Source organism: Brachypodium distachyon, chromosome 4 (genome assembly GCF_000005505.3).
Source record: "Brachypodium distachyon strain Bd21 chromosome 4, Brachypodium_distachyon_v3.0, whole genome shotgun sequence".
In the NCBI taxonomy this organism is placed as follows: domain Eukaryota; kingdom Viridiplantae; phylum Streptophyta; class Magnoliopsida; order Poales; family Poaceae; genus Brachypodium; species Brachypodium distachyon.
The window spans coordinates 4,985,228-4,998,223 of record NC_016134.3 but is presented as its reverse complement, the minus strand read 5'-3'; the positions used below and the strand labels follow the sequence as shown (position 1 = coordinate 4,998,223).

At 45.4% G+C, this 12,996-nt stretch overlaps 2 protein-coding genes across 2 annotated transcripts; one reads left to right on the top strand and one right to left on the bottom strand.

Moving 5' to 3' along the window:
• Positions 1-996: 996 nt before the first annotated feature.
• Positions 997-2,803, top strand: LOC100826060 (myosin heavy chain, cardiac muscle isoform). Its single transcript, XM_003575814.4, has one exon. It carries the CDS (start codon positions 1,034-1,036, stop codon positions 2,573-2,575), a length of 1,542 nt encoding a protein of 513 aa, XP_003575862.1. The 5' UTR covers positions 997-1,033; the 3' UTR covers positions 2,576-2,803.
• A 1,583-nt stretch (positions 2,804-4,386) lies between these two features.
• On the bottom strand, positions 4,387-5,793 carry LOC104584387 (histone H2AX). Its single transcript, XM_010238913.2, has 3 exons — positions 5,765-5,793; positions 4,878-5,508; positions 4,387-4,786 (listed from the first exon to the last, which is right to left on the bottom strand). Exons 1-3 carry the CDS (start codon positions 5,791-5,793, stop codon positions 4,565-4,567), a joined length of 882 nt encoding a protein of 293 aa, XP_010237215.2. The 3' UTR covers positions 4,387-4,564.
• Positions 5,794-12,996: the final 7,203 nt, after the last annotated feature.

The following is a 12,996-nucleotide window of genomic DNA, read 5'->3' as shown; positions in this document are numbered from 1 at the left end:
CTAACATCTGAAAAGGATCGTGGCTAGAACTTCATTGCAGAAACTTACTCACTTGGGAATAGTTTTGCACATTTTTTTGGGTATACTTTTTGTCTCTCCACTTTATTAACGTCAAATTCTCACTCTATCAGTTGCGTCAGTCACTAAAAATTGTTGGTACCGTCGAATTTTAAAAATAACAGCAAAATGTGGAAAAATCAGGAAAATAAAAAAAAAATGCAGACAAATAATGAAATTTCAGGAAATGATTAGGATTTAAAAAATTTAAGAATAGGAATTTACAAGGAAAAATAGGGAACCTGGAACTAAGGGGAAATTAGAAACTACCGTGATTTTGAAATAATCTTGAAAATTGTAAAAAAAAATGGCTCAACCATGGGAATTTTGAAAATGAAAACATAGAAAAAGGTGATTTTCAAATTTTATCAAATTCACATTAATCCATAATATTTTTATGGGTAAATAATTTGAAATTTTGAACAGAAGATATTAAGTTTATAATAATTTGATTCCCCTTCAAGTTTTGTTTTGTTTTTGCATCATAATTTTCTCGGTTTTATTTGTCTTCGCTCCTCTCCCCTCCCTCTTTAATTGTAGGATGTTGCGTGGAGTTCACACAGTTCGACGCCAGACGTCTTTAACTTGACATTTGCTTCCTTGTCTCGCTCGTGAAAAATACTTATATCTAGAAAATACAAGACCGTACGAGATTTGTATCTCGCTCGCGTTGTACCATGTGACACGGCCAGTCCTTTGCTGTGCATCACACAAGTATTTCCTGGTTCGATTTTAATGTGGCGCTGCACGGGATAAGCCTACGGGCTACGGCGGATCTCAGCCGTCCGTCCATATTTCCATTTCAAACTCCTCGCCTCCCCAACGGTCACCTCGTAGCACCCAGGCCCCACCGTTACTTTCTCGCCGACACGTGGGGCCAAATAAGAATGACCCACTGGTCAGTGGAACGCTTCCGCTGCTTATATCCGGCCCGAAAGCCGTCGCATTTCAGCCACACGAGAACCCTAGGATAGCCATGGCCAAGAAGAAGTCCTCCCACGCCGCCGCCGCCGCCGCCAACGGCAACGGCAACGGCCACGGCCTCGACCACGCCGCGCCGGCCCCGGGGATGGCGGAGGCGTACGCGACGGAGGAGAAGCGGGACTCGTCGCCGGAGCGGGACCGGAAGGCGGAGCAGCTCAAGACGCTCAACACCATGCTCCTCAGGGAGGCGGTGGAGCGGCGCGGCCAGGTGGCGGCGCTCACGGCGCGCCTCGACGAGCTCTCTGCCGACGGGGACGCGCTCGCCGCCTCCGAGCGCGCCGTCGCGAGGGCCGCGCTCGCCGCGCCACTCCGCGCCGCCGCCGACGAGGCCGCCGCGCTCCGGGCGCGCCTCGACGCCGTCCAGGACTCCCTCAGGCTCGCCGAATCCAAAGCCGCTCTTGAAGCGAGCGCCAAGGACGAGGCCAACGCGCGCCTTGAGGCGGCCGCGGGGGAGAAGGTCCGGTTCCTGGAACTTCTCCGGGTGAAGGAGGCCGAGGTAGCGTCCATATCCAACAAGGTCTCGAGCCTGGCGGCCATGATGGCAGAGTTGGAGGGGAACAATTCCGAGCTGTTCAGTCAGAACGACGAACTCGTGAAGCAATTGGAGGAGACCAAGGAGGCAGTTCGGGCGGTCTCGAGCCAGAAAGCAGAGGTGGAGAGAAGCTTCCAGGAATTCAAGAAAGAGGCAGAGGCGTACCGGGTGGAAATGGAGGGAGTGGTGAAAGCAAAGGTGGAGGAGTTGAAGCTGCTGGGATTCAAGAAGGCGGAGATGGATGCGAGGGTGACCTCTTTGGAAACAGAGCTCGCAGTGGCTGTGACCAAGACAGGGGGTTTAGAGGCTGAGATGATGGCGAAGAAGAGGGAGTTTGATTTGCTGAAGGGCGAAAGCGATAAGCTCCGATCAGAGGTCACCGCAGCAGAGAAGAAACACAGCTTGTCTGCAGCGGAGGTTGAGAGGCTGAGGATTGAATTGGATGCATTAGTGAAGGCAAAGGAGGCTGCTATCAAGTCATTTGATGCTGAGAAGGCTGAGGTCCTGAAGGAATTGGAGAACCTCAAGAGGAAAGTGGGGGAAATCCAGGCTGACAAGGAAGCAGCTGAGGGAGCAACACGTGAGAAGGATGCTCAGGCCATTAAGCTGAGGGCTGAGCTGGAGGAGCTCCACGTTTCCATGTCACAGCTCCAAACATCCTATGATGAAGTTGATGCCAAGCGTTTGTGTCTGCATAGTGAGAAGAATTCAGTTCAGAAAGCACTGGATGCTGAGAAGGCTGAAGCAGGGCAGCTGAGGTCAAAAATTGAGGCACTGGAGAACTGCAATGGTAAAATGGACAGTGAGATTGGGGAGCTGAGGGTGGCACTCAAGGAAAAGAATGGGAAGATCAAAGACCTCACCAATGAGGCTGAGCAGCTGCAGCTCGCAGTGGCTGAAGCGCAAAAGAGGAAGAAGGGTGGAATCTGGGCGTGGGTGTATGCCGCCACCACAACCATGGTGGCTGCCATTTCCTTGATCTATGCCACAAGGGCCCAGTGAAAGAGTTCACTTTCTTATTACTATGTTCCATCCTCTTTTTACATCCATATCAGTATGCAACTCGTAATGCTGAGGTTGCTATCTAGCTGTATGGCTACATGATGAATCAACTGCCACGATGCAATGAAGTGAAAATTTTGCGTATATTCACGTGGTTTATCTGTGTAGTGGTGTGTCTCAGGAATTATTTCATGTTTTGTGGTCAGGGTCTATGAGCATTTCTATCTACACCAGCTTTGGGACACTTTCTTATAAACTTGCTTGAATGATTGATGATCACTAATCAGTATGCGTAAACAGAGTTGTAGTCTCTCATTTTGAATTTGCTACTTTTTGCATTGGCATGTGTACATTTGCATCATGAACAAATAAAATACTGTATCTTCCTGCAAAGTGATGCACTTAATGCCCAATTGATCATCTTAAGCTGATTCTTCTGACAGTACTATCAAGTGTTGCTTTCAAGTTCCCACAGAAACATACGGTTTTAGTTGATCATCTTAAGCTGAGTAGTAAGGAGTAGTATATTTCACATTTGAACAGGTACTTAATTGATTTAGGTGTCCTGCATCTGGTTCCGATGATGGATCAAATTAAAATATGGCTCTTGTGTATTATTGTCCATGCAGGTAAATATTTACAGTATAATTGCTGAAGACAGCTGGTTAATAATTTCATGTAAACAACAACATTTATGTAGTTCACTAGGGCCAAAGGGTTCTTACTTCATCTTCCTGTGTGAAATTAGGAAATGCAATTTATCTCTGAAATGTAACAGAGCATGTGCCTCTTTTCCACGGTCGGTTGACCATCACAGTTCTGCATCTTCCTGGGATATTCTGCAACAAGCTTTGGGTGCATTGCTTGGGTGTTGGTCATTCATGCAGGTAAAGGTAGAAAGTAGAAAGTAGGGTAAGACAAACTCAAGATGATTCAAGCGGAGAGAATGGGTAAAGGTAGAAAGTAGGGTAAGACAAACTCTGTCTTATAGGTTTACCTGTGATGATTTATGGATTGGACCAGATTTGATCAACTACTTTCTGCAGGAATTTACAACCAGAATACTTAGATTAAACAATGAAAACAAATTTTGTTGAAATAAAAGGAAACAAAGAATGGACGAATTCTAAACCTGGAAAGGAAACAGCTTCTAGAGCGAAAATCACATCATTAAATAGTATGCTCTGTGTATTGCTAAAATGATGATGCACTAGATGGGTAACCTTGTATTATGTAGTATTATGCAATGCAGTAATACGCCTTATAGTTGAGGATTCATCTGGCTGCAATTTTACTTGCAAGATACAACGGCATGGCTGCAATATTGTTCACAATTTCTGATAAAGGTGGTGTTGCTGTTGGCATCCTGGATTCCAGAACGATTCTGAAGAGCTAGCATAAGATTGGTGATAGTATGCTTTTTTTTTCTTCTCAGTGCTAATTCACAGAATGAACTTACTGCCACATTGCTGTGAACCTGAGAAAAGTCATGAAGACTCAAAAATTGCCCCCAAAAAAATCGCACTCTGAATCTGTCATGGCCTGCACTTGTGATTTAACTGCATCAAGATGGATTCTGAATCCCAAACAAAAGGGGTCAGGTCATCGAACCAGCAATTAATAAGTTTGGTGAAATCAAATTGTTGAAGTTGTGGAATATTTTGGTTCACCGACACGAAGCAAATTGGGGAGTTCAACAATTCTAACAATCTCGCTCAATGCAAACTGAAAAACTGATCAGTGAGATCACAATCAAATCAAAATGGCAACCTGTTTCATCACAGTGAGAACTTCACATTCACAACAGCAAATGTATCAAGAACCAGATTGATTGTATTCCATTCCAACCATAGCATTCGTCCACAACTCAAAACAACATAAAACGATTCCACAAGAACCTAATCTAACTACATAGAGCACGATATACTACTCCAAACTACAGAGCCATCGAATCTTCTGCGAGGCGGCCTTGCCTCGATCTGGAAGGCTCTAGAACTCCTGGGACTGCGAGACGACGTCGGCCTTGTCCTTGCCAGCCTTCTTGGGGAGCAGCGTCGTGTGGATGTTGGGCAGCACGCCGCCGGCGGCGATGGTGACCGCGCCCAGCAGCCTGCTGAGCTCCTCGTCGTTGCGGACCGCCAACTGGATGTGGCGCGGCACGATCCGGTTCTTCTTGTTGTCGCGCGCCGCGTTGCCGGCGAGCTCCAAGACCTGAAGACCCAAAAAGGCAAATCGAATCCACAGTGAGATTGGGGAACGAAACGGGGCGGGGAGAGGAACGGAGAGGGGATTAGGGGTTTACCTCTGCGGCGAGGTACTCGAGGACAGCGGAGAGGTAGACGGGGGCGCCGGCGCCGACGCGCTGCGCGTACTTGCCGATCTTGAGGTACCTGGCGATGCGGCCGACGGGGAACTGGAGGCCGGCCTTGGACGACCGCGACACGGCCTTGGAACCCTTGACCTTGCCCCGCCCTCCGCCGGCTGAGCCCGTCTTCCCTCCGGTCACCTTCCCGCCGGTAGAACTCATCTTAGGATCTCGGCAAAAAACGGTGGACGCGCGAACTGGTCTGGAGGTTGCCGGAGACTGCGGTGGTGGAGGAGGAAGGCGTGGGATGTTTGAGATGGCAAATGCGGCGGGGGCCGGTGGCGATTTATATAGGATGGGAGACGGCACGGGATTGGTGGAGAGGGCGGGGCCGCGGATCGGTGATGTGGAGGGCGCCGATGCCGTTGGATCGTGCGGGGGCAGAGGGAGCGGAGGGGCCGAATTTTTTTGATTTGGCGCGGGGTGGGCGTTTGGAGGGAGATGGAATTTCGGGAAAGTGATTGCAGGAGGGAAAGAGCGGGCGCGCGCGCGGACTTTCGGTGTTGCTGTTTCGCCGGAAGATGGGCCCAAACTCCTTTCGAGCTCGGGCGGTAGTGATCCTGAATTTCTGATTAATCTTATTTTTTGCCGTTACGAGAAGAAATCAGAAGCAGGCAGACTCTATAGCTTGAAATGCACCAAAGGTCCTAAAGTACATCGTAATATACATTTAGGTCTTTGTCTTTGAAACAATGTATGGTGTGGCGTGGTGCGGCGAATGGAATCCTCGCTCGAAACCTCCGACTCCTTCGCCCTCTGTCTTTCGGTATCGATCCACCATAGATCTGAAGCGTCGGAACAGAGCCGTCTTCGGTTTTTGTCACGACATTGCTTGTGCCTTCTTCCTCTTCATCGCGTGAAATGAAGGATAAGAGAGGCGATAGGCTTCGTGTTGATGATTCCTTCACCATAGGGCGCTAGATGCAAAATTTCAAGTTGTTTGATTATCATGTTGTCGATCAAAGGCCTTGGTGGCATGCTCAAACGAAACAAGGGAAGGTGGTGAATCATTTACTTAGCATCTCATACTACCCTTCTATAATCAAATTTGACAAAATTAATTGTTCCCATGATTCCTTCCGAGAATTTGATGAGCCATACTTTTAATTTTGAACATGTTAGGATCATGGATGCCGTACTTGATCTACCATTGTTTTCCAAACTTTCTTTTGTCATTAATGTATCTATTGATCTGAGTTTGCCCCCACCAACAAACAATTATCTTGAGACTTTATCCGGTAGGGTTTGGATGTTCTCTCGACACGACTTATCATAACCAGGGTGTATCCAAGTACTTAATGGGGAAAATCCTTGGCATGCATCAAAAGATGTTTTACTAGAGGTTATATTTCCTTTAATTACATCCAATAGGAACTAACTAACTCTTAGCCTAATTGATACGCATGCATGTGAATATTGTTCAGAACGGGTCAGAATCCATGTGAGGTTGAGAGCTAGCTCAGTGTTACTGTCTACGAAATCAATGGTGCCATCTATCTAAAAATTGAAGGCAACATTTAATAATCCCATGGGAAGAAAGGTTTGTTAAACATCTTAGAGAAAGTAATTACCACTAAGCTGAAAACAAGGGGGGCAAAGGTCACCTTGTCCAAGTCATTTACTAACGGTAAAGAAATTACCTCATATGTTGTTGAGTCTGACTCCAACTGAAGCACCGTGTGTTGTTTATTGCAACTAGTTAATTTGAATCAAGATCTTATTTTTCCTTTTCAAAGTTAATAACTCGAATTTATTTGTATCAAAAACTTTTTTTGTAGTTGGGCTCAAGAGCTAGGATTTAATCATGTTTTTTAAAGGAAGAATCACCCCGACCGTTGCGTCGATTGATGCATACATCAATTTTATTGCAACGTGCTCCTCCAGTTTGAACCATGATCCTTTTCTATTTTGAAAGTTAATAATTCAATGTTAGTTGTATCAGAAACTACTTTTGCGGTTAGGCTCAAGAACTAGGGTTTAATCATGTTTTTTTTTTCAAAAAGAAGAATCAACCCGACCTTTGCTTCGATTGATGCATCTAACCATTTTATTGTAACGTTCAGAGGTACCAGGTTTAAGGTTTATAGTTCAAGGATCACACAAGGTTGGTACAAAGATGAGCCAACGGAAAAATAAATTAAAAAAGAGACCAACATTGTGTATTATGTTAGCAGGTCGCCATCCACTCTTACTAAGCAAAGCATGTGCAACCGTCTCTAGTCGGTTGCATCCAGAAGGTATAAACTCATGCTAGTCCACAGGAAGCACATGCAACATTTGTGCCTCGTTCTTTTTAAAAACCAAATCATTAGTGGAATTCCAAATATAGCAACATAAAACTGAAGCCCCTTCTTTAATTTGAGCTTTATTGTTTGTTAACCCCAATTTCCAAACTTAACCGTGATATTGATCGGAGGAGGTCAATTATATGCGATGTGAATGGCACACCACGAGGCGTGCAAACAGACAAGACACGAACAAACGGTGAATTGTCTCTTTGCTAAAAAAACCTACTAGGATTTAATCGTGTGAATTGTGCACAACACAAAAAAAAAACTTACGAGGTTCACGTGCAGGGACCATGCTTTGCCTTTTATGTAAATATATTGGTTATTATGAAGTGGAATGTTCACCAAAATAGCTAATTAATCTGGTGGTGAGAAATTTTCCAAAAATAAATAAACTAAAACACAATATAAAAGGCGGATTGGTCTGGTCATTATAGCGTCCTTCTCTTTTAGAATATAAGAGTAGATTTTTTTAACAAAATTAGATTTAATGAAGAGGCCAGGAGGTCTGTGTGCACTATCGGCGTGAGATTCAAAGATAGTTCCACTCATTTTCTCTCCACTAAAATAATATTTTAAATGTAAATTATGCTTCGTAGTATTTTACACTTTCCAAGAGAGCTTTCACGGTACCTTTTTCATATATTTGTGCAAGGCTACTTGGCATTTAAAGATGAGGGAAACCACGGATCAACGTCTAGCCTATTATTTTATTAATTTCGTGGTAAGGTTTTATATATATCTTTGGCGACGGTGTTCTGACAGTGGAAGCAGTGACTCACGAATTAAGAGACTCCCACATCTCCATCTCAATCTAGTGTGACCATCATGGAATTTTGTAATATTGGTCATCTTCTTTGTTGGTTCGGAGATCATCCAATAGTTCGATATCCTGATCTGCGTGAGATGTGTCGGCAGCCATCGCAAGTCCAAATTGTTGTGCAACTCCTGCCGGCTGGCCGGTCCCGAAGTTGCACACCAAAATCGTAGTCGGACACACACAATCACGAAGTACAGTAAAGTAGATGAACACCAGGAAGTAGAGAGGAACAGGAGCTCTTTATTAATTCTGATCTCAACAGTCCGTACAAGGGGTAGCCTCCTTTCCTATATATAGGCCCAATGGATAAGAGCCCACAACAAACTATTAGGTGGAGGAACGAGTCAACGGTAGGGGTTGGTGGGGGCGCATGACTCGGTGGCCACCCTACCCGTCGTTGGTTCCTCAACACTCCCCCTTGGGCACTTATCCGTATGACATATGCCTCAAAAACTCCAAAAAAAACAGTGGGAAAAACACATGGAGAAAGGGCGCATAGGATACGTTGCTATGTTGCACAGATTACCTCGTTAAAAACCTCATGCGAGAAACACAAGAAAACTCGCTGAGGGAAAAAGAGTACAACCTACTCAATCTCTAAGATGAGTACTTGATGGCCATGATCAAGATTTAACGATGACTATGTGAAGTATCTCCCCCTGAACCTTGCATCTCACTAAGTCTCAACATACCGATTGCACGCACACACCTTTCAAAAGTGGATGCCGGTAGTGATTTGGTGAACAAATCAGCAAGATTTTCACATGACTTAGTATGCAAGACCTTTACCTCGTTCATCTTTTGCAACTCATGTGCATAGAAAAACTTAGGATTTATGTGCTTGGTGAGATTACTCTTCACATAACCCGTTTGTACTTGTGCAACACAAGCTGCATTATCTTCATAGATAATGGTGGGGGTTTGGACGGTGTTCAGCCCACAGGTCTGCTGAATGTGGCGAACCATCCATTGAAGCTATACACACTCACATGATGCTTCATATAGTGCTATGATTTCCGAGTGGTTTGTCGAAGTCGATACAAGACTTTGCTTTGAAGATTTCCATGAAACAGCAGTTCCACCACATAGAAAAACATATCCAGTATGAGACTTGGATGTATGCGGGTCCGACAAATACCCAACATTGGCATAGCCTATCAAAGATAGGTCTTGATTCCTTCTATAAAATAGGCCAAGATCTTTGGTCCCTTGCAGGTACCGAAAGACATCTTTAACACATTTCCAATGTCTTTTGGTAGGTTCAGAGCTGTATCTAGCCAGCAAATTGACGGCGAACGCAATGTCCGGTCGTGTACAATTCGTGAGGTACATTAGTGCTCTAATAGCACTCCGGTAAGGAAATTCTGAACCCAAAACTTCCTCCCTCTCTTCTTTCGGCTTGAAAGGGTCATTGTCTTGCTGTAATGACCGCCCAATCATGGGAGTCTTTGAAGGATATGCCTTGTCAAATCCAAATCTTTCCAACACCTTCTGAGTGTAGGTAGACTGGTGCACTAGAATCCCATCATGGGAATGTTTCAGTTGCAAACCAAGACAGAACTTGGTTTTACCCAAATCCTTCATCTCAAATTCCGACTTCAAGTAGGAACTTACTTCCTCAATATCCTCCGGTGTACCGATGATATTCAAATCATCTACGTATACCGAGATTATACAGAATCCATCTTGGGATCGTCATATAAATACACATGGGCAATCTTCATTGCTCGTGTAGCCATTTTCATGTAGAAAATTGCTCAGGCGATTATACCACATTCTACCCGACTGTTTAAGTCCGTACAGTGACTTCCTGAGTTGAACACTGTATAGACCTCTGTTTGCTCTGTCTTGGTTCGGAACCGGGAGACCATCAGGTATCCTCATATAAATGTCCGAATCCATGTTACCATACAGGTAAGCAGTAACAACATTCATCAATTTCATTTTTAAGTCCATGTTCACTGCCATTGAGATCAAAAATCTGAAGGTAATTCCATCCATGACCGGGGAGTAGGTTTCCTCATAATCGACCCCAGGTCGCTGAGTAAACCCCTGAGCAACTAATATTGCTTTGTACCGTACTACCTCATTATTTTCATTTCTCTTGCGGACAAATACCCACTTGTAGCCAACAATGCGTACGTGGGGAGGGGTTCGACACACAGGTCCAAAAACCTCTCTTTTGTGCAGAGATAATAATTCGGTAGCTATTGCCTTCTACCAATCTTTCCAATCCGACCTTTTCTTACAATCAGCGAGCGAGATAGGCTCGGGGTCAAGATCGATGATTGCGGCAATTTTCTTAGCAAAGTTTATGTCAACATTAGCAGTCGCTCGGTTTATTGATTCTCCCGTGTTAATATAATCTATGGCCATTTCGTCATGGGGCGCATCATGCGCATCCTCTGTCTCCACAGGATTTCCCATTCCTAGAGCGAGGTCCTTAGTTTTCCCGTGCCGACGTGTGCGCTCACATCTCCGCTGGGTGCTTCCACTGTTGGAAGGTTAAAGTCCGGAATTCCTTGTGCTAGAGATTCCGTACTTGTGACAGGTCTCAATTGGCTCCCCTCATTCTTTCGGGGCTTTTTAGTAACCGAGTGTGATAAATCCCCTTTGTCCTTTTTCGTCGGGCGTCCCCGAGTACTTGGGATTTGAGGAGCCGGATTTCTCGTCCTTTCAGGCCTTTGGACTCGAGCGGGTAGACCACAGGATCCTTGGGTATCTCTACCCTTTCTGGTACATTGCGCGCAGGCAGATGTGATTCTCACTTGTGCGCGGGTAATTTGCGTGGATCCCCGTGGCTTGCCACGTCAATTCTCGACTTTTCTCATCAAGAGGTTGATTTCCTCCGCCTAAAGTCAGGAAGAGATCCTCGTAAAAAATGCAGTCAGCAAAGCGGGCCGTATGACAGTCTTCTGTCATGGGGTCCAGATACCTGATTATGGACACAGTCTCACAACCAACGTATATCCCCGACTTACGGAGCGGTCCCATTGCTGATCGCTGAGGGGGTGGTATCGGTACATATACCTGGCAACCAAACCTACGAAGGTGGGAAATTTTCGGTGCCGACCCTTGCGCTAGTTGGACAGGTGAATGAATGTTGTAGGCCGTGGGTCTATAGTTGATGAGATTTGCGGCGTGCAACACTGCATGCCCCCAACACGTGGTTGGCAAATTACAACCCCAAAGGAGTGGTCTGGCAATGAATTTAATCCTCTTAATCAATGCCTCCGCTAGTCCATTTTGCGTATGGACATGTGGTACAGAGTGCTCAACCTTAATGCCAAGTGCCAGACAATAATCATCGAACGCTTTTGAAGAAAATTCTCCAAAGTTGTCCATTCGAATATACTTTATACGATGATCCGAGAAATTATTCCTCATTTGTTATGATTTGCGACATCAACTTGGCAAAGGCATGGTTCCGTGTAGACAACAAGTTAACACATGACCATTTAGACGAAGTGTCTATGAGCACCATGAAGTATCGAAACGGCCCCGAAAGGGGCTGAATCGGACCACATATATCCTCTTGGATGCGTTCCAAAAACGCAGGGATTTCATCCCTCACTTTCAATGGTGATGGCCGAATGATTAATTTCCCCGTCGCGCATGCCGAGCACACAAAATCATCATGATTTGGGAAATTTTTAACATTCACCCCATGCCCATTTGAGTTGTTAATTATATTTCTCATCACTCTAATACTCGGGTGGCCTAATCTATCATGCCATAAGCAAAATAGTTCAGAGCTTCTAAATATAGTCTTTAAGGTAGTGTACATGGGCGGCGCTACAATCTTAGTGTAGTAAAGCCAGTGTCAAATGAAGGGAACTTTTCAACAACATGCTTACCGTGGGCATCGCGCTTTGTGATAAGTAGGCACTCTTTGCCATTATCATCATCGGTCTCCACATGGAGACCGTTTGCGCGGATGTCCTTAAAACTCAAGAGAGTTCGAGTCGACTCTGGGTACAATAATGCTTCCTCAATGAACAAAGTTGTTCCCATGGGGAGTATGATAGTGGCTCGTCCAGAGCCTACTATTTTTGACTCACCCCCGGCGATAGTCATTATACTACCTGGAGTCTTTTTAATGGACTCGAAATAACGAGTTTCTTTCAAGATGGTGTTTGTGGTACAACTATCCACAAGGCACGTTTCCTCCATTCGAGCGCCATGTGTTCTAAAATATAGCATCTAATTAATTCATGAAGCGAGGAAGTAGCAACATAATTAAGTAAATGCGACATACATTTCAGAACATAACAAGCCATCAATATTAATAAAGGAATTAATGAATGAATTCAACATCCAATCGCCATAAAACAAATATGTTTTGCTCTCGTAGGGCTTACAATAAACCAACTATTCAAATGTATCAAAAGACACCACCATGCAAATATAAAGGAATAAAGCAAGCTAGGTAGACTCTTCCATGAGACCATTGACCTCAAGCGCAATGTCGTTTGTGGTCATGTCATCCATGGTGAAAAGTGTTGCAGCGTCTCCCAAGTCCAGACCAGATGGAGGATTCCCCGAGGGCTCAACATCCATCGGTGTGGTGGCGTCAGTAGTGGATGCCTGTAACAGCGCCAATGATGGCGGTGTAGGGATCATCTGTGGCGGCGCCACTTGGGGCGCCACAACCCCCTCCGTAGATGGTGAGGTTGGCCTCATGTGCCTTCCTCGCCTTATAAGCATCCGCTACGTGCTGAGGTGCGCGACATTCGCGGGAATAATGAGACTTCCCGCCGCACCTGAAACACACTTGGGGCCCCTTGGGCAGCTTGGCCTCCTTCGTGTCCTTCCTTGCCTTCTTGCCCCTCTTCTTCTTGAGGGGCTTGCAGATTTTGAAAGCGTTGGCCTGCACTTCTAGGCTCGCACTGTTGGGGAACGCGGTATGCTACGCTAGCACAAAATAAAATTTTCTACCGCTTCCGCC